Genomic DNA, 25,915 nt, shown 5'->3' with positions numbered 1-25,915 from the left:
GTTCTGCTTTTGTAGGTATGGTTCAAAGAGTTGGAATATTTTTCATACTCATTTATTTTCCTCTTCTCTTTCCTAAGTGTTAATGCTTAAAGAACTACTGAACTTGTTCTCCTTATGAACAGATTGTTTGTAATTAAAATATATAATTTCAATATTAAAAATATGATAGAAACACAAAGACATTAAAAATAGAAAAAAAAAGAAAGAAAGAAGCAAAACAAGAATAAGGGAGGTCAAGAATGAATTCAGTATCTGCAATGGAGTTCCAAGCTACAAGGGAATGTCATCACCACCACCACCCAGAACTAGCCAGCGATAGGGGACCGCCAGGGTCTCACCTTCGGAAATGCTGGAGTCGTGGAACATGGTTTCAAAAGCCTGATGTATTTCAGCGAAGGAGGGCCTGTCCGCGGGGCTCCACTTCCAGCCTACGTAACAAAAAGAGGAAATATTGAAAGCTCTCTGCAGAAATTAAATATCCAGTGAGTCCCGCACGTCGTGACATGTGCTGGGTCAGGCAGAGTCACGACATGTGCGCAATGGTCCTGAGACAGCAGCCTCGCAGTCAGACTCAGAGGGTAATGACCCCACTTCCTAGGGCAGGCCCTTCTGTGCAGCCTCAGCTCCTATTCCCTCTACTGTAGGGATGAGGAAGGCGAGGAGGTTTAGAAAATGGCACGTTTTCTCCCACTGGAAAAATAAAAGAAGTTACACTTGCTTTCAAACTCACCCTAACCTTAGAAATCATGAGCTGCACACCTATTCAGAAATATAACAGGCTATCAGAAAGAAGGTGCTTAGAGTTCATATTTAACAAAGACAGGGCACTAAGCAATGCCAATGCTTAATGAGAAAGTAAGATTTATACTCAAACACAACTGCAACTTAATTCACTATCACCTTCCTACTCTTCCACATGTTCAAGAAGTCAGAAGCTTTGTTTATTCATTGCACAGGTTATTTTCAAATATTCTCTCTACTCTTCAGTGACCATTTTTATCTAGTTGAAAGCAGTTCTCCCTACCTATACTCCAATCCCAATATCATATCATCCTATTGAGTGCGCAAATGTTTCTGGGAAGCTGATTCAATATTTTGGCCATAGGCAATGATTCTTAGGATCCCTGTAAGACTCAATGGTAAAGCGTATGATATACCAACTGGCTGATCAATGACCAGCTCTTTATATACCATGAGGCTGGAGTCAATCTAACAGCACTGAGAAGGAAAATGTTTCCAATTTTGCTAATTACCCTGAATTGCTGACTCAAACCTTCAAAATTAAAATATGCAAAAATACTCACATGCTCTCATAAGTTCATAAACTTTAGGGGGACATCCTTCAGGCTGTTCCATTCGATATCCCTTTTCCAGTAGATCATAGACCTGAGACAGGTCAATACCTGGGTATGGTGACATTCCATAGGTAGCAATTTCCCACAACAGTACCCCAAAAGCTGCATAAGGGATGAAAAAAAGGAGCTTAATGTTTCATCCCTGAATCATTATTTATTTTATGCCATTAGGTAATTATCTTTCAAATTTTGGGTAACAGTTACCCAAACCATACACTTCTAAGTCTTATAGTATACTTTGTCCTTCTAAAATACCTGTTAAGGGAACACCTCAGATATAACCTCAAGCTGATTTTCTTTATGTTTCCCATCTTTTATTTAGATTTCCTTTACTACTATGAAGGAGAATAAATTATGACCATATAAGAAGTCTGGGTCATAATCAAACTACTCTTAGGAAAATCTATGATCTATTTAATGAGTTTCACAGGTTTTTATGTCAGTTAATAGTAAAGCAGTAAATATAAAAACAAACTCATTTAAAATTCACACCTGAAAAAAGAATTTGCTTGATTCTGTACAGGTTATTTCTGAGTTTAACATTTCTGGTAAAGAGTGACTTAAAATCCTACGACTATTTTCTACTGGCCCACGATCCAAATTTTCAGATTGGTCCAGTCCACTGGGCCTCTACTAAATCATGCTGCTTCCCATGGCAGTAGAAACAAGATCAGTTGCCAGGATAAATTCTAGGTGAAACTTCCACACACCTTCCTTGGAAAGAGGATGCTACTGTGTGTGTCCCGGTGCTCCAGAAGCGAGCAACAACACCTAACGTGGACGATGGGGAACTTTCTGGAGGGATGGTCATTAGAATGCCAATGCAATATGAGATCTAGTCGGTGAGCTCTTTGAAGCAGGGACTTTTTTTTTTTTAAACTTTCTTCTTCATACTTCTTCCTATGCTATGTGCCTAGCTTGATGCCTGGTAGATAGTGGGTATTTAATAAATGATTAAAGACGGTGGGTGTGAACACAAAGGATACTGGTCATATAAAAGAGAAGCTCTAGAGAGTTAAGAGCATTTATAAAAATAACACATGCAGGAAAAAGCTCCTTCCAACCTTACCCCAGACGTCAGATTTAATGGAGAAGGTGTTGTAGGCAAGGCTCTCTGGTGCTGTCCATTTAATAGGAAACTTGGCTCCGGCATGAGCAGTATAGGTGTCTCCAGTCATCAATCTACTTAAGCCAAAGTCAGCCACTTTTACAACATGGTTTTCTCCCACCAGGCAATTCCGAGCTGCAAGATCTCTGTGGGAAAGAGAACCCGAATCTGATTCTATTCAGATAGTGCGGAAAGTGACCATAAATGCTCTCTTCTTGGTTCTTTGTGCAACAAGCAGAGTTGACAGGTTAAGTGCTGACAAATACAGTACTGTTTTATGATAATCGCTAACACGGTAGAAAGCCACTAATTATATATATCACTTGCAGAGGACTCATCAAGAGACAGCAACATGATGCCTCAATAAAGGAGGCTTCAGAAAATGGGATCTTACTCATAAGCTCGGTTGACCCTTGAACAATGCAGGCATTAGGGGTATCAACCCACATCCGCCCCACCCCCATGCAGCTAAAAATACATGTAGAACTTTTGACTCCCCAGAAACTTCACTAACAGCCTACTTATTGACTAGAAGCCTTACCTTTAACAATCAATTGACACATATCTTATATGTTATAAGATTATATATTATATTGTATTCTTACAATAAAGTAAGCTAAAGAAAATGATATTAAGACAATCATAAGGAACAAAAAAATACATTTACAGTACTGTATTTATTGAAAAAGTATCTGTGTATAAGTGGATCCTCACAGTTCAAAACCCATGTTGTTCAAGGGTCAATTGCACATTGGGATAGGTTTCAGAGGTGAGCAACAGATACTGCCTACACGGGTTTAAGATCTTTACTAAGACAGAGCACTATTTTCTAAATTAAGCCACTAAATGAAGCAAAAGGCTATTGAAATAGTCCTGGGCAAAATAAAGAGCTTTTTGTTTTGAGAAGAGCAGAGGCACCTCATTAATATTTTAATCAGAGTACACAGGTTTTTAAGTTGGAAATGGCACCCTAACGGGCCCTGTGAAAGGGAAAACTGCTTTCCCAAACCATCCAAGGATCTCCGGGAAGGCCCACACAGCCTTCCCTTTACTTGCATGGCAAGCACGGCAGCTCCACATTAGCCACAGGCCATCGGCAGGCTTCACCCACCTATGGATGAAATTCTTCTTCTCTAAATACTCCATGGCAGACGAGATCTGCGTGGCCATGTAAAGCAGCACAACTGCAGTCACCTCTTCTCGGTTGCATTCTCGGAGGTAATCAAGCAAGTTCCCATACGGCATATACTCAGTGACGATATAAAATGGGGGCTCCAAAGTACACACACCTGAGAGTTTAGGAATAAAGCTTGTTTCATTACCATATATGCAAACATTCCAAAGCACTCTGGCAAAAATAATCAACAACTTTTAAAATCTAATTCAGCAGTAATCTTTTCCCTTGCCATCACATTCTCTAAAAATAATATAGCCGAGTTAAGAACATGGTTAATAAAGGAGTCTCTACTTCCATTACACAATTCTGGAAATTCATATGCACTTGAGTATTTGCTGTTTGGGCAAAAGCAGAGTTACTTGTGTTAATTCCATAAAGGGTCAGGATGACCAAAATTTCAAGAGTTCGGTGTCTGCCTACGATTCCCATTCTCAACTGCGGCGCACGATGCTTATCTGAAAACAACCGCGATTATGCACATGCTGGAGACATGCGAGCCCAGCCTGCAACAGCACTTTGTAAGATTATAATTCTTCCACAGTCAAATACATGGCAAAGTCCCTGTAAAGAACCAGTAAGAAATTATTTCCTTTGGCCTAGTTTGGCTCAATTTGAACACCCAAAGAAAGTGTCTCTATTTTGAAAAGGGCAAAGGGTACACACACTGGCTTCTTTGTGACCTGAACAGCTGAGAAGCCAACCTACCAGAGCACAGCATTTTCTGCTTATAAAGGTAAACTGATGGGTGTGGTCACAATTTTTAATATGCTTCCTTTTAATAGCTCTTTGTTTAATGTCTCTATTTTGTGAAATTATTTTGTGAGAGTTTTTGATTTGTAATCATTTCAAATAATTCTGAACTTTGAATCTGGGGCAATTACCACAAACTGGGCTGTTTTTATATATTGCAATCCATCCTGACCACTGATTCTTGAGCCACTTTTAAATACAGAGCTTGCTAATTACAATAACAACCACTTATTGAGTCAATTCACACTTGAAGCTTTTACCATAGCGATTCAGAGGAGGACGTGGAGATAGCAGAGCTGGGGGACAAGCATCTTGGAGAAAACCTACGGTTTGGGCAAGTTCCCTCACCTAATAGCTGTACCAGATTAGGATGTTTGATTTCCTTCATCACTGCAGCTTCTTTCAGGAACTCCTCTACCTCCATGGTGTCTTCCTGGAAGGGGGGAATCATAAAAAAGAAAAAAAGAGGGATGATTCTCCATCTTGACCATTTGAGTCAACACATAATCATAAAACTTCCGCTTTAAAAGGGGGCGTCTTTTTCACTCATATGTGGAATCTAATGAACTAACAAGCAAAACAGAAAGACTGCTCAGAGAGCAGGCTGACAGCTCTGTGGAAGGGGGCTGGGGTGTTAGGGTTTGAGCAAAAAAGAAAAAAAGAGAAAAAAACTCAGGGACCTGGACAACAGAGTGGTGACTGCAGGGAGGGTGGAGGAAGGGACGGGGGATCCATGGTGCCGGGCCGAGGCTGGACTGGGGGCGTTGCACACACAACACAGTGTACAGGCGATGTGCTGCAGAGCTGTTCACGTGTAACCTGTAGAATTTTGTTACCCAGTGTCACCCCACTAAATTCAATAAGAAGGAAAGATGTGGTGCAGGGAGGGATGAGAGAGAGAAGAGACAGATTGAAAAATAAGGCCAACAATATTTAAAATAGTCTTACTAGTAATCAATTCAATGAGTTTTAATATCACATTTGGGGCCCTGCCATGACTGCGATAAATATATCCCTTCATTAACTTTGAATTTAAGGGGGGGGGGCATCTTTTGAATATGTTAATGTATGTCAAGAAATTTTATCATAACCTAGTATCTTCTACAGCAGTCTAATTAAGAAAGAAAAATGTCCTTAAATTTATCCACTATTCGAAACAAGTAAAAATTAGCAGGATGAGTAAAATTCAGCCATCACATCTTATCACAACTGAAACAAACACAGGAGACTTGTATAACTCAGTTCTCCGATAGTTTACTTCCTGAAATACCTCAGCTTTGAAAGAGAAGACACAACAGTTTAGCTGTTTACATGTCTGTCTTCCTGACAAATTCCCTAAGGAGCGATGCATGTTTGCAAGGCCTTAAATACTGCTTCACACTCAGAAGATGCTTAATGAAGCCTTGCTAAAAAGAACTGGCCATGACTCACAGCTGAAGAGCAGCCCCTACGAGTGACAGGGCCGAGCCGCGGAGGCACGTAGACCCTTCAGAGAACGGGACGAGTGGCAGCCCCGTATTTTGATACCAGGATGCTTACAGAGAGCGTGGCATCAGGAAAAAGACTTCTATGACAATTAAGAACAAGAAGTGATCTATTCTCATGGAGAAAGGGGAGCAGGAGGCAGAGAGGAGAGAGGAGACAGGGAGGACAGGAGAGAGGGGGAGAGAGAGAGAGGAGAGAGGGGGAGAGAGAGAGAGAGAGAAGGGAGGAGAAACAGACAGACAGACCCCCCCGACACATGGGTTTTGCTGCACTGTGAGCAATGGCACGAGGGTTGAGCATCACAATCTGCTGTGCTTGGCACCAGTGGGTGGAAAGTGTTCCGAAGTTAAAGAAGGGCACGCTGCTATTTTCAAGTGATTCAGCACAAAAAAAAAAGATGCCTGAAAACTGTAATTTTCAGCAACCCACCTTCAATGTTTTTACAGCAACTGTCAGGCTGTATTTCTTCCAGACGCCAACATAAACCTCTCCATACTGACCACCCCCAAGTTTGTGCTTCATGGTAATATCTGTTCGTTCCATTTCCCATTTGTCATGGATGGGGGACACGCCGTAAACTGTAGGCTTGTTACACTTGGGTGCGGGGTAGTGCAATGTTGTCACCAGCCCATCCGCCACTGTGGAGTGATGATGGACAAGCTCCGCCAAGGTGCTGAAGCGGCTCTCAGCGGTCACGTACACCTGGTAAGAAAGGCAGGAGAAAAGCTAAACTGACTTGAAAAGACACCAGAAAGTTTTCTTTAAAGTCCATTTTTTCACTGGTGTGAATATACAAACCTGGGAGGCTAATGAAAGGAATCAATGATGATGGTAAGGGAAAACACACAACTTCATTTTAATCTTACTTAAGCCACTTTTCCTATGCTTCCTAAATTAGCTGTAGTCTTGGGGGAAAACTTCTAAGATATCTGTCTGGATCATCAAGATCATTGGTCTTCAAACATTTTTTAAGCTCCAAGACTGTGGAACCCAAATATATTAGACAAATAAAGGAAGAGATTCACTTATTAAAGTAGGCACAAGGGAACTCGGTCTCCTGTGAGCTTATCAAATACCCCCGCAGAATCTTGCACAGAACATAACTTGAAAACCACTGATTTCAATTTTGGGGAGTAAAAAGAGAGTATTTATTATCTTATAATTTTTATTTAATTAGGATGTGCTTTTCAGAGACTCTGTTAACAAAACAGTAGTTAGTTTGAGATCGGCAGTAAGTATAAAGTAAGATAGCAGTCTCTAAGTCTTACCTCCTGAGGGAGCTTATTTAAAAAAAAACAAAACACCACTTTTATTGTGTACAGCAAAGTGTACAATAAATGGAGAATTGCTGACTTTTATAAAATGGACTCACCCATGTTAATCTCTCCCCCGCCAAGAACTGTAACAGCACCCACACCCAGAGCCTCCCCTCGTGCCCTCTCAGCGGCTCACCCCTGCAAAAGTGCCACGCTGCTGACTTCGAACACCTCGGAAGAGCTTTGCCTGCTTCTGAACTCTATGCAAATGGAATCATCCAGTATACGTTGTTCTGTGTCTGCTTTTTCTATCGCTCCACTTTTTTTCCCCCTCAAGTTTAATTTTAATTTTTGGAAGCCACTAAGTGATGATTTTAAAAGCAGAGTTTTCATCAAATTAACACTTAATTCAGGGCAAAAACATATTTAAAAAACCTGAATCTTAAGGCAAAAATAAAACATAAAACCAGCATGCCTAATTCAGGCTGTAGAATGTCAGAATTTTAAGAGATTCACATAATATTTTATAGCATTAAAATGTTAATACAGTCAGAAATAGTATCTATTTGTCCAAGATTTCTGTTTATAAAATGTCTAGTCTGCTCAACTTTTTATTGTGATAAAATTCACATACCCTAAAACTCACCACTTTCAAGTGCACAATTCAGTGGTTTACGTATATTCACAAGGCCATCCACTCATTAGCGCTAACTAACTCTAAAACATTTTCATCGCCCCACAAAGAAACCTCATTCCCATCAGCAGTCATCCCTGCTCCCCCGCCCCCCGCGATCCCTAATCTCTTTCACTCAGCTTTACATATGTGAGATCCATCTATGGTAGGGATCTGCAAAATTTTCTGTGAAGGGTCAGCTAGTAAATATTTTAGGCTTGTTGTAGCTTATCTGTCGCTACTACTCAAAGGTGCTGTAATAATGAAAAAGCAGCCATAGACAATACACAAACAAATGAATGTGCCTGCATTCCATAAATTTTTATTTACAAAAGCCGGCAGCTGGAGGGCCATAGTTTTCTTGATGTGTTATGTATCAGTACTATGTTCATCTTTGTCGCTGTATGAGATTGCTTTTTATAAATATACTACAATTTGTTAATTCATTCTGATTATGTTAGACAGTTGGGAGTTTCTAGTTTGGGGCTGTTACAACTAATGTTGCTATGAACATTCTTGTACATGCCTTCTGTACACGTGTACTCATTTCTGTTGGGTATATAACCAGAAGTGGAGCTGCTGGGTCTCTCCTACATTATTACTTATCTGATTCTATTTGGTTTCGCCAAGAAACAATATGAGATACTTCTGGTCAAGATGGTAGTGTAGGTAAACACAGTCTGCCCCCTCACACAACCACATCAAAAATACAATTAAACTATAGAATAACCAGCATTCAGAACCATCAGAAATTGAGCCAAATGGAAGTCCTACAACTACAGAATTACGGAAGAAACCACATCAAGACTGGTAAGCGGGGTGGAGATGCAGAATGGGCTGGTCCCACACCCACGTGTGACAGATAAAAACTGGGAGATATCAGGAGCGAGGGATCTCAACCTCACACCAGTCCCCTCAGCCCAGGATGCCAGTGCCAGAAAGGTAAGTCCTCATAACTTCTGGCTGCAAACACAAGCGGGGACTGAGACTGTGGAAGACAGAAATTGCTGAAATCCCAGGCAGTTCCTCTTAAAGGGCCTGCACACAGATTTATTTGCACTCACTCCCTCTAAGCTCCAACGCCAAGGGCATCAGAATGAAAACCATCACAGACATACAAGGAGGAACTGAACTAACAGGCATCAGGGCAAGAGCTGGGGGCAGCTTTCTCCCAGACGGAAGTGCTGGAAGAGACCATTTATTCTTCTCTGAGCCCTCCCCTGAGAGAGCCACAGAGCCATGTCTGATGTTTCCATCAACCTGGCTCACATTGTTTGCCTCACCCTGGTGATTCCCTCAGGCCCAGCCCCACCCAAATATCAGGCCTGCCCAAGCTCTTCCCATACAAGTGGCTTTCTCATACAAGTGGCTTGTCTTGGCCCATGCTACAGATTTTCCTGAATTCTCTCAAACAAGAGGCATCTGGTGTCAGTGAATCCCATATCTCTCGCTAAGTTGGCCCAGGCCCAGCACTAGAAGCAGCAAGTCTTGGTTCAAAGCTTGGCCTCACCTGGCACCTGAAAGCCCAGCACAAGTAGCAGCCATCCGCAGGTCACTTTGTAGCTAATGATGTGCGACCCAGGAGGGAACACAGGGGGTGGCTGACCTTGGACATGCTAACAGCAATCAAGGTCTGACTACAAGAGGAGGATGTACACAGCCCAGAGTAAGCGCACCTTGAGTACTCAGCTTGGGTAATAGGGGAGGCTGTACCAAATGTAAGGTATAGAATAGAATAGAATAGAATAGAATATTCTTACCCAAATGTAAGAAGAGAACAAAACTCCACAAAAGCAGCTAAACAAAATGGAGAAGAGCAATGTATCAGATGCAGAGTTCAAAACACTGGTTATAAGGATGCTCAAGGAACTTAAGTGAGGACCTAAAGCCATTAAAAAAATCTAGTCAGAAATGAAGGACGCATTAATTGAAATAAAGAACAATCTACAGAGAATCAGCAATAGAGTGGATGAAGCTAAGAATCAAATCGGCAATTGGGAACATAAGGAAGCAAAAAACCAAAAAACAAAAAACACACAACCCAAAAAACAAAAAACAACCAAACAGATCAAGAAGAAAAAGGAATCCAAAAAAAATAAGGATAGTGAAAGGTTCCTCTGGGACAACTTCAAGAGGTCCAACATTCACATCATAAGGGCGCCAGGAGGAGAAGAGAAAGAGCCAGAAATTAGAAACCTATTTGAAAGAATAATGAAAGAAAACTTCCCTAACGTGGTGAAGGAAATAGACATACAAGTACAGGAAGCACAGAGAGTCCCAAACAAGAACAACCAAAAGAGGCCCACACAGAGAACACTCATAATTAAAATGCCGAAGGTTAAATACAGAGAGAGAACCTGAAAAGCAGAAAGAGTAAAGCTGTTAGGTACCTACAGGGGAGCCCCCATAAGGCTGTTAGCTGATTTCTCAAAAAGAAACTTTGCAGGCTAGAAGGGATGGGCAAGAAATAGTCAAAAGTGATGAAAAGCAGCGACCTACAACCAAGATTACTCTACCCAGCAAAGCTATCATTTAGAATCGGAGGATAAATAAAAAGCTTCCCTGATAGGAAAAAGCTAAAGGAGTTCATCACCACTAACCAGTACTACATGAAATGTTAAAGGGTCTTCTTTAAGAAGATCAAAAATATTGACAATAAAATGGCAATAAATACATATCTATCAACAATCGAATCTAAAAAATAAAATAAACAAGCAGAACAGAAACAGAATCACATATACAGAGATTCCCACGTGGGAGGGGAGATGGGGCCTGGGTGAAAAAGGTGACGGGATTAAAGAAGCACAAGTTAGTCACAGAATAGTCATGGGGGTGTAAAGCACAGCACAGGACATGGGGTAGCCAGAGAACATATGTGCAGGACCCATGGACATGGACACGGACAAGAGTGTGGAGGCTGCCTGGGGGAGCAGGGGAGGGGGGACAAAAAGGGAAAAATTGGGACAACTATAATAGCATCAACAATAAAATATAATTTTAAAAAAGAGACAAGATGTCTATAAGGTGGCGCAAAAGAGAATTCATAATTTTCTTATTTCCTATTTTGTACCAGCCCTTCTGTTTTATGGAAGTTATTTCATTTAAACCTCACAAGAATCCAATAAAGTAGGATGGGAAATTGAGCCCTAATGTAAGGTCCCAAAGTTATAAAAAATGGTGGAGTTACACAGCAAACCAGGTCTGCTTGCTCCAAAGCCTGTGCTTTCCCTCTATTATGCATATCACATAAAGGAAAAGAATGGAAGAGATGATTCAATCTAAAAGCACGGTGCAATGGAAGTACTGATATAAGCCTATGATTTACAGTTTATAAAGTGAAATAGTTCCATTCTACCACAACCATTCTAAACTAGTTGGTCTTTCCAACATGTAAACTACTAAATGATTCATCTATTTACATTAACATGTATTAATGATCAATAGTAGTCTTACTCTGTGAACTTTCTGGTAGAGATTATTACAATTTTCAGATACAAGGTTTAATTTGTAAATTCTATACATTGTATTAGATATATATGTGTCTATATATAAACGATAATTAGAACAGCTAACTCATTGAGCAATTTCCTTCATTGTTCTTTTTCACATCTAGCTCATCATTAAACTATTAATGTAATACTGTTTTATTTACTTTTTAAAAGATTTTATTTATTTTTAGAAATAGGGGAGGGAGAGAAACATCAACTGGCTGCCTCTCGCACGTGCCCTAACCACGAACCGAACCCTCAGTCCCGGCACGAACCCTGACTAGGGATTGAACCGGCGACCTTTTGTTCTGTGGGACAACGCCCAGCTCACTGAGCCACACCAGTCAGGGCTGTAATACTGTTTTAAATTTCCATTACCGTATTCTTTTGAAAAGAGTAAGCTCTCTCTAATGTGAGAAACAGCCCACACTCCCATCAGTGATTGTTCTCTTTCACGTCAGCCATGAAAACTACACTCTTCAGTCATTCTGCACGTAGTTTCTGAAGAGCAGCCAGCCCACGCCCGGAGCTGGCCGCCAGCCTTACCTTGCCGTCCGTGGCGGTGTTGATCCTGTAGTGGTACACACGGCCCTCATACCTGAGCGAGATGGAGAGCTGCCCGGGGCTGCTCTCGCTTTCCCGCACCAGGAAGCTGCCATTGATCAGGCTGCTGAGCAGATACTCTGCCGCACTGCGTGACACAGGTCCGTGGTACCAGGAATGTTTTTCCAGGCTGTTGACTGGGGTGATGTAGTTGCTTGGCACCCAGCCTTGGCCGTTCTTAGAGCGAACTTCACTCCACTCGCCATTCTGGTTGTAACCAAGGACTCGCAGCTTTTCACCTAGCCGTGAAAGCCGTCACAGAATGAAAGAGAAGATGTTAGGACTTTATCTCAAATAAAAGGAGTCTACTGTCAAACTTTAAACACACTGAAAAATCAATCAGGAACTTTTATACCAATACAGTTTTTTAAATACTGAAAACAAACTTAACTGTTCATCACATCGTCACTGATCTCTTTAATTTGTACCTTCAACAAAAGCAGCATAGTTAGAAGTGGCATTGTGGCATTTACTACAGGTTTTAAAAGATTTTTACACCAACTAAAAAAATGTCTTTAAGAAACTCCATCTATGGTAGTAAGGTGGAATACAAGGGTAAAAAGTCACTCAAAGGCTGGAAAATGACACAGTCTCACCCTTCAAAAATAAATAAATAAAATTCATTTGCCCCCAAAACAATTTGTCAAGGAATGTCTTTTATACATGGTTCAATATTAACAAGCAATCAAGGATTAATTAAGTCAAGGGATAAACCATGGGAAACACAATGTTATTTCTACATGAAACAACATTATTTCCAAATTTCACTTGATACCAAGGCAACAAAACCATCAATGTAAAAAAATAAATAAATAAACAAAAGCACAGACCACAGAACTTTCAGCACTGTTTTCAGAAAGAAAATTGGCTGGGGGATGGGAAATGAGCAGTAAGGGCTCCCCAAGCAAAATCGGTTCCAGGACTCCAGCTTTAAATAGTTACAGTTTCCCAGTTTCCCTCCCATTCCTGACCAAGAATGAGTCACTCCTACCCAGTCCTCTAAAATTAGTATGTGGGAAAGGAACCTGAGTCTGATGTTGGAACAAAAGATCCGAGTTACTCAGAGTATCTTTGCCCCTGCACTTGCAGCACAGACAAAACAGGGCAGGTGAAAGCTCAATCATTAGTAACACCTGATAATCTAAACAATTATTCTAAGGCCATAGGCCCCTGACTGAGAGATGCAAGCCTTCCTACCTAGTTCATGACCACTTCTCAGTGTAGGAAAGCAGAGTAAAACCAAATCCATCAAAAGCACATGGCCCAGTAGTTATCAAGCAAAAGCTACTAAGGAAAAACTCAAAATCGTTATTCTCGCAGCCATCTAACTTTTTTCAGCAGCCTACAAAAATGTCTACCAGGGGATAACTTTCTATTAGCCCCTACTATCTCACCCAAGACACCTGCATAGGAGACAGTCAATGAGAAAAAACACAAGAGTATGGACTCATACACATTTTAACTCTATATATAAAATATACATATGTACAGCCAGGTAGGAGTGTGGGTGGTATGGGGGTGGAAATGCACAGGAAAAAGATCTTTTGATTGCTAGAAAAAAAGAAATTAAAATTTGCTCTATAACTTTTCTATTTTACTCCACAAGAACTAGAGGAAGTAAACCCTAAGTATTTTACTACCTATATTACTGTTGCTTCCTTATCAAAACTGGTAATGGAAGGTCATCACAATTAGGATACAATGAAATACTCCAGGTTTTTGTTTGTCTTCCTCTCTTTCAAGTTAGGAAAAGAATTTCCACTCTGGAAGGAAACTGACAGGGGTATGGGCTGGTAGGGATGCAAAACATTGGCCCTATTGACAGAGGAACCCTGGGAGAACTTTTTTAAAATTCAGGCAAAATACCACCATCAAAGAAAAAGGAAGTAAAAAAAAGTATTGTATTTTTAAAATATATTTTCTTGTCTTTAAAATAATAAAATAGCTTTAGCATGATATCATCTTACATTAGTAAGAACCTGATGTAAAAATCTGGCATTACATGGGGTTTTACAAGATTCCCTGTTGACCATAAGGTAAAGGAAATCCCATTCCTTGAGCTGCACACTAGTGGCTGCCGTAACTAGTAAGTGATGATTCAAAAAACTTTACCGATGTTTCCTCGGTGACTGCTATCTTGGAAAACATTGACAAGCAAATTTATCTAGGAAAGAATGTTGCGAACCATATCTTCACAAACTTCTCCACTGAAGTATCACTAAAGGTGTAAGGGTCTGTTGGAGCTCAAAGAAACTACTGTAAAGTATAAAATTCCTTCCCAATGCATAAACACACACCTTACACACATACAAATACCTTCACCATCCCACCCCCAAACTACCCAAAATCTTCAAGTAAACGGACACCAGGAGATCACGCACATTCCTCTCCTCCTGCACCTCTCAGCCTCCTGGCACACACACTCATGCCACCACGTCCATCCTGGGACATACTTACAGCCCAGTTTGAGAGGCTCAGTTTTAAGCATTTCTGTTTTTGATGAATCTGGCTGGATTTAAAAAACTGATATACATAAAAGTTTTACTTATATCTACTCCCATTTAATATCTCAGCTTGAACCTTAAAAATAAATAGCATATGTCTGACAAATAATCACTTACATTACAATTTCATTTAGTTAAAAATTATCCTGAAATACATATTTTTCCCAGTAGGACGCTTTCATAGGTTCAAAAGACAAGAACAAGCTTGGGCAAATTAGCAATCCAATTTATGCACACAATGACAATGTCCCATACTTCTATTTTTTTCTCCAAGTTCCATATTTTCTGTCCTTGTTCAAAATACCAATAATGGATGATTTTATTTGGTCATATTTTTAGCATTCCCTTTTATAAGAATTTACTACTGAAATAAACTACTAGCCTAAGAGTATTCCTAGAATGGAAGCGCTTCCTACTATTCTTTTCACGGATCCATACAAACACAAATGAAAGATAGACTGTCTTACTGTGGTGCTGCTCAAAGCAGTTCCACCGTAAGATAAGAGGCTTGCGCCAGACTGCGAATCACTAAAAGACTACTTGCTTCATGCTGAAAGTCTTGCTCCAAAAAAAGAAAATGTCAGCGGAACTAAATAATAAATACTGTACTTAGTAATGCAGTTGGTTTACATTTTGGGCTCAAGTTCTTGATCACATCGCCAACTGGTAACAAAGGGTTCTCAGGCACTCAGTCACAGACAACACTTGGGCCAGCACTGGTGTCTGGGCACATAAGCGCCATTACCAACGCGAGAGACGTGTGGTGAGCCTCCCCTTTGTGGCAGACAATGCTGGCACGGTACGTGAAGTATGAATTCTGAGAACGAGGAACATTTGTGTATATACTGTGTGGTGTTTTTTCTAGAGTACTTTATCTCATTTTATCCTTAATAAGCCCTATAAACTAGACCAAGTGGCACTGTTCCATACACAGGTTAAAAAAAAGGACCATTATGAACCAACAGAATCTGGGCCCAGATCACCCGGCTAATTTTAGAGGCAGAATCTAGAACAGGCCCCTTTATTTCCTAACCACTAGTAACTGAAAAGTGAGAGAATGTTCCTCAGAAGCTCACCTTTAGTGATGCTGAGTGTGTTATCACCACTTGCTACAAAGTCATAAAGTGCAACAAAGAGATTAGGGTCACTCTCAGTGGCTCCCAGCAGGTTCTCCTTGGAGCTCCACCTGATGGCCTCGTTCAGTGCCTGGGGCTCAACGTCACAGCCATAGGGGCGGTGCAAGGCCTCTGAAAGACACAGGAGAGAAAGGAATTCACAGTAAGTCCAACAGTTGAAAATTCCTTTTGAATTCAGTACACATGCAATATTTTAGCTGCTGGCGTAGATGGACAGCTCTAGCGAGGAACAAAACTAGATGGTTGTGAAATCACGAATTGAGCACATGGCACTAGGTCCTAAACATAAGAGACAACTGCTTGTTGAAAATATAACAAGATAGAGAAAACACAAAATGAAAAGGTCACATTTAACCGTGATTTATATCACTGACCCAAATCAGAAATTAATAGGAAGAGCATAGTTTTCTCAAAATGAAAAAAAAAAAAAATCTCAAAGAATTGACAATTTGTTTTATAAAAATACAAGGTATTTTATTCTGGTGGTGTGGTTCTAAGAAGGAACAGTTATGTTTTCTAAGCCTTCCCAAACTACCCTTCTCCCCTTACTCTTCCTGTAAAATAATTGTGGAAAAGATAACAGATTTTAAGAAATATACTCATATTGTATAAATCCAGACCTCCCATTTACATGTAAAAATAGTGCTTCTAGAAAAGAAAATCCTAAAATTATCTGTTAAACAACAGATGTTCTGGTTTAATACAAAATGTTCTCGCCATTCCAAAATACCTTTGTTTACCATGCACTGTCTAAAATAGCTTACAATTGTTGTTTTGATGAAAAAAAAAAAATTCTTCCCTATTTTCTTTTCCTAGATGCTTCATTTTTGTAAAACATTAGTAACGTAATTGAAGGCTCTAGAAAATATCGTCAACAATGGACACATATTTAGTTTCTACCATGGGTCACGGTGGCAGCCTCGGAAGCCCTGGCTTCTTCCCCCAGGGTTCATGGTCGCTAGGTTCAGTCATATGACACAAACAGGTGACTCCTACACCACCTTTTCACAGCCCAGGTCAATTATACAAAAACTACACTGTTCTTCCAGTAGCAATGTTCTTAATCACTGGAATTGTTTTCAGCAGCTACATGCTACTAACTGCCTATGTCATATAACAACACTTTCCTAATTATGTCTTTCTCCCATTCATCTTTAATTGAAAATTGGTTTTATCATATCTGAAGAAGAAAAAGCCTTGTATGTGTGGTTTTATTTCTTTTCCAACCCACTCCCGCCTCTCCACCTCTCCAGCCAAGGCCTTCGTTTGGACCCCACCATCTCTCACCTGGACTACCGCCTCCAGTCTTGTCCCCCTCAAATCCATCCTCCACACAGCTGGCAAAGTGATCTATTCAAAACAAAAACGTGACCGTGTCACTCTTTCGAAGATTCTCCAATAGTTCACCATCAGGCTAAAATCTCTTCTACATGGTCTTCGAGGGCTGTAAGATCGGGTCGCCACCTACTTCTCCAGCTTCACCACTCCCCATTCCACACCTCAAGTTTTAAACATTAACATGCCCCATGATGCTTTCTCCCTCTTTGCCTCTGTTCACACTGTCCTGTCTACCTGCAATGTGATCCCATTCCACCCCTTTTTTTTTTTTTTTTTTTTGACTGGCTGACTCCTCATTTTGTAACACTCAGCTCCAATATAACCTCCCCTAAGAAGCCTCACATGCTCCTCTTCCCGCTGCCCCCAAAAAGCATTACACTTGATGCATTAGCACCCTCTGTCTTGATCTTTACAATATCCTCAACGCATGTTTGTTCCCCAGACTTCACAATGTGCCCTCTGGCATTAGAACGGTATCTTTCTTTCTAGCAAGGAGTTACATAGTATGTGTTCAATAACTGTTGACTGAATGACCAAATTACACAAAAATGTAAGTGACAGGAAACAATGACATGTATTTTAATTTCAAAATAGCATTAACCAATGGTTTCATAACTGTCTACATGAAAGACAAATTCCTGCTGTGGGTTGAATCTGTAATTCTCCTAACAGTTTAGAGTTTACTTCACTTCATCACATTCCTTCTTCTTTAAAAAGGAATATAGCTTTAAAATTCCACAGCTAATTAAGTTGTTTTACATTAGGAATATTATGACAAACCTAAAGATATGTCCAGATGTCCTGACAAGTTAATTTGAAACAGATGTGTTGCTCCTTGTCTCAAGGCAGAGTTATAGTGAATGGGAACAGCTACATTATATACTAAAATAACCAATTATGATTATAAAACAAAACACCATATTATATGAAACATCCTAGCCATATGTACCATGTTTTTCTTCATTCTAATGAAAAATGATGTACCCTCACAGAATTTCCATAGGGCTACAAAATGCCAGCCCTTGATAGTAAACATGAAAAGAATGTCAAAAGTACAAAGAATATTCATAATATTCTATACAAAATATAGTATGATCCACACCAATGTTTCTTGCTAGTGATGATGGTAATATATTACAGTGCTTTGTGATTATTACTCTGTTTAATGATCATCAAACAATTAAAATACATTTCCTTAAGTAGAAGTCCCCTTGTTTGAAATTATAAAAGGAACACCAAGGGTAACTTAACTTTTGTACTTTCAATGACCAAGTTAGAAATAATAATCAAGCAGACACTAAAACCAACTCTTAAGCTCTATGAGGCCAAAATCAGCAAATACCATACATTTATATCTTACTTTGTGAAACCCAGTGTATTCAAATGCGATGTTTACAAAACTAATATAGTGAGCATCTATTCATTACTGAATACCTACTATACGCCAGCCTTATGCTGAGCTTCAAAATATAAACATTATAAACCACTATTTGGACTTACGATAAAAAAAACAAAAACAAAAAACACCCTCCTTCTTTCCCCAAATATGCTTCTCCCACGAATTCCTCATCTCAGTTCATGACAATTTCATCTTTTTAGTTGCTCAAGCCAAAAACCTTGAAAGTTTGAGTACAAACTTCTAGCTTTAACAAGTTGTTCTGGGGATCTAATGTATAGCATAGTGATTATACTTAATAACAATGCACTGTATACTTGAAAGTTACTAAGAGAGTAAGTAGACCTTACCATTCAGCAGTATACAGGAGTATCAACTGAACACATCATAAACCTGAAACTTACATAATCTTGTATGTCAACGTATCGATAAAGCTGGGGAGAAAAACAAAAACCCCTGGAATCATTTGCGGCTCCTTCTTTGCTCTCACATATCGCATCCAGTCCGTCAGGAAATCACACGGGCACTGCACTCGAAATTACGTTCGGGATCTAGTCCTCTCTCGCCCCTCCGCTGTGACCGCCCTGCCACCACAGCCATCTCTCACTTCCGTAACTTCCCTGGACTCCTAACTGATCTCCATGCTTCTGTCCGCACTCTCTGCTCTCTAGTCTCAAGGCACCAGCCAGTCTGTGAAGCCAAAGTCAGGCTGTGTTACTCCTGTGCTCAAACTCAACTCTTGGACAGCGCCCTTTATCTTCGAGGGAAAACTGAAGTCCTAACAAGGGCCTGCAAGGCCCTTTGCAACTTGCAGAAATCGTCTTCCTACTCCTCTCCCCTAATTGGCCTCATTCCGGCCACTGGCCTTCCTTGAGCGGACAGGCCACTCCCGCGCTTCAGAACCTCCGTGCTGGCTTTACCCTCTGCCTAACCCGCTCCTCCCCCAGATGCCCGCAGGACACTTAACTGTGACCCTCTCGGTGCGGCATCCTCTGACTGTCCTATTTTAAAATACATCTATTCCCGACATCACTCCCATGTCCCCGGTGTCTCCCTTTCCCATTTATGTCCCTCCACACCTCTTATTACCACAAAAATATAATTTATTATTATATTCATGTGTATTAATCTAACTCCCTCAATTAGAATATCAGTTTTATGAGAACAGGGATTTCTGTCTGCTTTGTTCACTGATAAATCCCAAGCACCCAGAATAGCGCATGGATATAAGAGGTTCTCAAAAAAGATGTGCTGAATAAATGATTAATGTACTCAGAGAATTCTCTGAGAGGACAGAATAGAAAACAAAGCTCTGAAGTCAGAAAAGGTTTCCGAGAACAGAAAGCATTTAAATGGGATGAGCAGGATTCTGCACTGATGACAGAAGAGTGACAGACTGTCAATGTGCAAGACATGTCTATGACATACAGTTCATCTGCACTGAAGAGGAACTCCATCAAGCTCAAAGGAGGGTTGTTAAAGGCAAGTTGGCTTCTTAAAAACCACGTTATTTAACAAAAGGAAAAAAAAAAAAAAAGAATAAGACCTACGACACGATTTTATGTAAACTTAAAAAATATCCGAGTGGGCAAAAGTAGGTTTATAGTTGTAACTACACGAAACAGAGAGTTCATTCTTGTATTACTTATTAATCACTCTGTCATTTTCCATATGAGCTGTAAATGTACTTTGGCCACCCTGTATTCAGCCCAAACAATACTGTACATTTCTCAAATATAGAAAATAATAAATACAGGATAAAAGTAATTTTTTAGGCCAAAGTACTTAAGAACCACAACTTGAAAAACAATCTTTTTTTATGCTTTACTCCCCTTCACCCCATCTCTGGCTTTATGATTTTTTTTGGTCAAGTCAGAAGACCTTATTTCCTTCCTTTCTTCTTTCTTCCCACTCAATCTTTTGTTCTCAGCGAACTAAGGGTCAACTTCCCAAACAATCCGTCTGCACAGGATATCCACTCAACACTGTCCTACCACTAACACAAAACAAAGGGAAAATTTCTCAGAGACAAAAAACATCCTAATATTTTCCTCAGGCCAAGAATGAACATGTATTAAATCATAAAGAGTTAAAGAACTAAATGAGGAGAACAAGCTAAGAAATAAAGGCCAAAAAGACAAAGAAAAAAATCCCATAAGAAAAGCAAGTAAATGTCACTGTTACCCAGTGAATCTAGTCTACACCACTTTCCTCTCCAGTTTGAAACAGAAGCATCTGATGACTCAGATGTACTGCACCCGCCCAAGCGCAAGTGTGCAGGCTGGGAATGTTCTTTTTGAGCCATGAGAAGTGACTACTGTACATTAAGTGCCTTAGGTGGTAAGCTAGTCTTTTATTAATCATTGTTATACATGTAGATCACAGACTTGTGACAAGACAACAGAAGATTCTGATTTTCACTTATAGAATACAGGATACAGGTAGCAGAAATACGTTATGACTATTAAAAAAGATAGTTTTATTAGTTTTTTTTCTACTGATATACTTGCAGAAAAACAATAAAAATAAGGCTAAACATAGAATTAAGTTTATACAAAATAAATCATCAGTAATAAGTTAAAATCCAGACTAAAATTCAAACTGAAATTCAGAGATAATTCCTCAGTGTAATGTTTAACTATATTAAAAACACATTTCACCAATTGGTCACTCAGTAACTTTCACCAGTTTACTTAAAAAAAAATCTGTCGGGTAGGAATTTGAAAAATTAATGTACAAAATTTTCAGCTTAGACATTTCCAAGGACAAACGCTTATCTTGCCAGAACTCTGCTTCACCTGGCTGCATGCTCTCTACAAAGCTAATCTTTTTAATACCTCTTTTAAAAACTATTTAAGGTGGTTGAATAAATCATTCAATAGTTCTCAAAATATACTTTAAATTCTTCCTATCAAGCCATGTATATCTTAATACCACAAAATATTACCTATTATTCATTTATTCTTTCTTTCAATAAGTATATGTTGAGGTCCCGCTGTAAAATACTGGGGACACACACACACACACCCCACCCATCCCCCGTCACTGGCCAAGAAGAAAGATAATAGCAACACATAAGATTAATTTCCTGAAATCTCCATTTGCACTTGATTATGGTGAGTACAGACCCTCTCCCACACTCCCACCTCTGAAGCACACCTGTTAGGTTGGGGAGAGCAGTTCCCGAAGCCTCAGTGCACAGGCGGCAAAGTGATGTGTCCTGATCTCTGCCATAACCATTCGCTGGAAGCAGAACTGTCCCCAGGACCATTCCTCTGCCCAGAAGCACAAATGTTAAACTGTTCTGTGTAACGAGGAAGTCTCAGAATTCCACTCCGACAAGCAACAGCACATGCTTGTGACCCTGACTCACGCACTCCGTGGCCAGAGGAGCCAATAGAGGAGTGAGGATTTACAAGTGCCGCAGTGGGTGGAGGGCGACCCAAAGGAAAGTGTCTAGTAACTAGCAAAAGACTGAGTCAGGATGGGGTTACTATAAAACCTCAAGGGTTACTGGGGAAAAAAAAAGAAAAAGTAAAAACCTACACACAGTAACAAACAATAAAATATGCCAGTCTATCTACATGGGATTTCATTCCTAAATAAATGATTTAGTAAGACCATAGAGAGCTTTCCTTGGAAAAAATCTGTTTACAATAAAATACCATATACACTTTTAGAAAAAGAGGAACCGCCTAACAAGACTCATCTTTTGCATCACTTAAAGTAGTCCAAGAAACCACAAATCCAAAGTCAAAGAAATAGTTACATTCTGATTCATAAGCACAGAAGCCCAGAAATTACTGCTTTCACTAATATTTGACTCTATAGTTTAATAAAAGTTAAAAACATGGCATGATCGTGTTTAAAACTTCAAAAAGCCAAAGTCTAATCTTTTTTAATATTTAAAGTTAAATAAAATTAAAGAACCTGAAAATGAGAATTATGAGAATTAAACTAGTAGCATCTACAAATAACAAATGAATTTAGAGGTATAATATACAAAAATAATACAAGAATGTTTGTAACTATACAGCTAAAAACACTTACTGATTCAATATTTATTAAGCACCTACTATGCACCAGCCACTGTGCCCAGTTCCAAGTCAATAAAGAAAACAGGGTAAAATTATAGGATAGCAGGAATGAAACAGCCTTCAATAAAGCTGAAACAAAATTATAACATAATCTTAGAGAAAGAATGTCTTTGACGGAGGTAATTATTAATAGTTTAAAAAACAAAGCTTACACTTTAAATAAAATTAACCTTTATAATGTCAGTACTGTTAACATAAAGAAAGCAAGAATTAAATGACTAACAGATACATCAGTTAATGACTCAGAATTTCAAATACCAGGTTGAATTTCTCCTTCCCTACATTATAAAAAATATAAGAAAAAAGATCTTCATAATCCATGCTCTATATATATTTATATTTTATATCATATGATTTACTATTGAATCAGTGAATCTGCTATTTAAATTACCAATAATTAAGTTACATTTTCAAATACTCTTATCTTGTAACCAGGAGTAAAGAGGGGATGAACAGATAAACTATGGTATATACATACAATGGAATATTATTAAATCACAGAAAGAAATAGAACTTTGATATATTCTGCAACATAAATGGGCTTTAAACACCATATGCCAAGTGAAATAAGCCAGACACAGAGAGAGATATATTATATGATTCCACTAGATATGTAATATCTAGAATTTGTTCTACTTGTGCAAATGGATGGTTACCAGCATTGTGTATATACTTAAAGCTACTAAATTACACACAAAATTATTTAAAACTGGTTTAAAATGTAAATTTTACAACAATAAAAAATTTAAGAATAAAAAGCACTGAGGTCTCCTAATGCCTCTATTATGTGGGTCATATCTATCATTACTTATTATATTTAAAATTAAAACTGAAGTTTTAACAATATTTATGATTTTAGAGTAATAAACCCATTATGTTAACATTTTATTAAAAAATAACTAGTCTTCAAAAGAGACGAGGTTAAGAATAATATTTTGCAAATCTTTTTACTATCTGACTTAAGACAACTGAATCCTCATTTTGCATTGAATCTATTGTAATGTTATTTTTGTTGAAATATATTAAAATCTTAATGCACACAGGTTATGTTGGTGCAAAAAGTTATTTTAATAGTCTTTCAGATTATTATAGATATTCTTCTTTGATTCTATACCCAAACTCAAAAAGTGGTCATTTTTTAAAGGTTACCTGTAATGTAGAATCTGAAACCACATAAATAAAATTTTCATACTCTGTCAAATTGAAATTTGTTGTTCTGTCTTGTAGCTGGAATAGGTCTATCTCTGTACTTTAAATATTTTCAACCATGTACTGATTAACTGGAAATGCTGGTTCATTAAATGTTGATATATTTCATTAAACAATACTGATACATCTTTTTCATTACTATCAACACCAATCTCATCAGAGAAGTTGTAAGTCCTGGGAAGCTGTCATAGTCACAATGGTGATTACTAATTTTTTTAAATTCTAATTTTTGCTTAAAAGCTCAAATTCTACCATTCCCAACAAATGCAGTCCATTTTCTTTGTAGGAGCAAACTCACATCATTCATTTTCAAGAAAATGTCTGCCAAATCCCAGTTCCGAAGAGACTGTCACTTAGTCTTTGAAGTGAAAATAGTGTTCCATGAAACAGGCAGCCAGTTCAGCTTGCTCAATCGCAACTCAAAACAATGGCACGTGGCTCTCTCTAAATACAGCCATGGTATTTTGGTAGTTTTATGCATACTTCCAATTTTTGTCACATGGAGTATTAAAAAGACTTGTATCCAAAAGGCAAGATTTTATAAAATTCATCAGTTTTACTGTTTTATCAAGGAAATAAAGAATAAAGTCAGCTTTACTGAAGTAACTACAAGAATGTGGCAGCGACAAATGCAACGACTACAGGACAGCTCAGGGCCACGGGCAGGGTTTCTCCGGGGGTGCGAGCAGTTGAGCCGGCAGTGCTTTGGCACCGTCGGCGCGAATGCTAACAAAGGTTTGTTGAGCACAACCGCTGAGGACCGCTGTCATTAGTGTACATGCTGAAGTAAATTTGTTTCATTTCCTTTTCAGTTTTTAGCCTTTGCTTTAAAAAATTCTGTTATTTCCTTATATGAAATGTTTACCTGGTTCCAAAGTTGAAGCTACATACTGAGACATAACTCCCGTTTATCCTCTTCATTCCTTCCTTAGAGGTAACTTAAATTTGTATTCTTTATTCTCATACTGTTTTAATATAAATGGACACACATTTGCATTCCTCCCCTTTTCTTAAACAGGGGGATATTTCACATTCTTTATCCACTTTGCTTTTCTTACTTAATATATACCTGTAAAATCACTCCATAGTAGTATATAGAAATAGTTCTCTATGTATAGCTGCATAATATTTCATGTCAATCACCTTACTCTTAAATGAGGATAGTTGGGAATAAACAGTAAGATTTCTTATTCTAGATCAGGAATGTGAAAAATGTCTACATAAATTTAAACAGATCATTCATGAATTTGGGGAACTAATCTGTGCTGTTTCTGTGTTCAACTCCTATTTAGACAACCAGAGATCACCATTTATGCTATAAATGTACACATACAAACACAAATCAACATGTACTTTTTGCTAAAGCATGCTGATCATCCTTTGACGTGCACTATACAGAGCAAAATGAATGAGGCTCCTCTAAAATAAAATCCTCAGTATTTCAACATTTCTCTATAAAGCCAAGTTTGGGTAATAATTACACTTCTATTTATAATCTGTGGGTTAAGAACAGTTATAATGGCAGGACACTCAGGAACACCCTTGCATTAACTACTGCTCGGCTCTCATCATACAGCTCAAGGAAAAAAAGCCTCCACAATTCCCACACTAAAAATTAGACAAGGTTCAGAAAAAGGCGAAGTCATTACAGAGAAAAAAGGTACAAGACACCTCTTTGGGAAATGAATTTTAGAAGACTACAGTATCTACTACACCCAGAAAAGCTATCATTTAGAATCAAAGTACAGATAAAGGAGCTTCCCAGTCAAGAAAAAGCTGAAGGAGTTCATCACCACCAAACCAGTATTACAAGAAATGTTAAAGGGTCTTCCCTAAGAAGGAAAATAAGATTAAAAATATGAATAATAAAATGGCACATCTCTATCAACAATTACTATAAATATAAATGGATTAAACGTTCTGATCAAAAGACAGAGGGGTGGCTGAAAACAAGACTCATACAAAGACTCTGGAGACTCACTTCAGAGCAAAAGACACACCAACAAAGCAAAGGGATGAAAAAAGATATTTCATGAAAATGGAAATGAAAAAAAGCTAGGGCAGCAATATTTATATCCAACAGAATAGACTTCAAAACAAAGGCATAACAAGAGACAAAGAAGGACCCAGCAATTCTATTTCTGGTTATTTATCCAAAGAAACCCAAGCACTAATTTGAAAAGACATATGCATCCATATGTTCACTGCAGCATTATTTACAACAGTGAGGATATGGAAGCAGCCTAAGTGCCCATCAATAGACAAATGGATAAAGAACGTGTATGTTAGATATATACAATGGAGTATTACTCAGCCATAAAAAAAGAACGAAATCTTGTT

At 38.7% G+C, this 25,915-nt stretch overlaps 1 protein-coding gene across 4 annotated transcripts in view; it reads right to left on the bottom strand.

The window, feature by feature from the left end:
* The window catches only part of ABL2 (ABL proto-oncogene 2, non-receptor tyrosine kinase), an 87,785-nt gene that overhangs the window by 5,474 nt on the left and 56,396 nt on the right, over window positions 1-25,915 (bottom strand). For 2 of the 4 annotated variants that reach the window (XM_054587708.1, XM_054587710.1), the window contains exons 1-10: window positions 21,429-21,656; window positions 16,823-16,885; window positions 15,476-15,646; window positions 11,839-12,134; window positions 6,305-6,577; window positions 4,739-4,823; window positions 3,575-3,752; window positions 2,425-2,609; window positions 1,305-1,457; window positions 339-428 (exon numbers count right to left, since the gene is read on the bottom strand). In XM_054587708.1, the coding sequence (XP_054443683.1) occupies window positions 339-428; window positions 1,305-1,457; window positions 2,425-2,609; window positions 3,575-3,752; window positions 4,739-4,823; window positions 6,305-6,577; window positions 11,839-12,134; window positions 15,476-15,646; window positions 16,823-16,885; window positions 21,429-21,540 (1,606 nt within the window). In that variant the 5' untranslated portion in view covers window positions 21,541-21,656. Of the gene's footprint in view, window positions 1-338; window positions 429-1,304; window positions 1,458-2,424; window positions 2,610-3,574; window positions 3,753-4,738; window positions 4,824-6,304; window positions 6,578-11,838; window positions 12,135-15,475; window positions 15,647-16,822; window positions 16,886-21,428; window positions 21,657-25,915 lie in introns of those variants that run through there. The other 2 variants (XM_054587707.1, XM_054587709.1) reach the window with 1 other exon arrangement.

Source organism: Pteronotus mesoamericanus, unplaced genomic scaffold (assembly GCF_021234165.1).
Source record: "Pteronotus mesoamericanus isolate MK-2021 breed Mesoamerican mustached bat unplaced genomic scaffold, CSHL_Meso_final scaffold_1186, whole genome shotgun sequence".
Taxonomy (NCBI): Eukaryota; Metazoa; Chordata; class Mammalia; order Chiroptera; family Mormoopidae; genus Pteronotus; species Pteronotus mesoamericanus.
The sequence above is the reverse complement of the archived record's forward strand: the minus strand, read 5'-3'. Positions and strand labels throughout refer to the sequence as shown.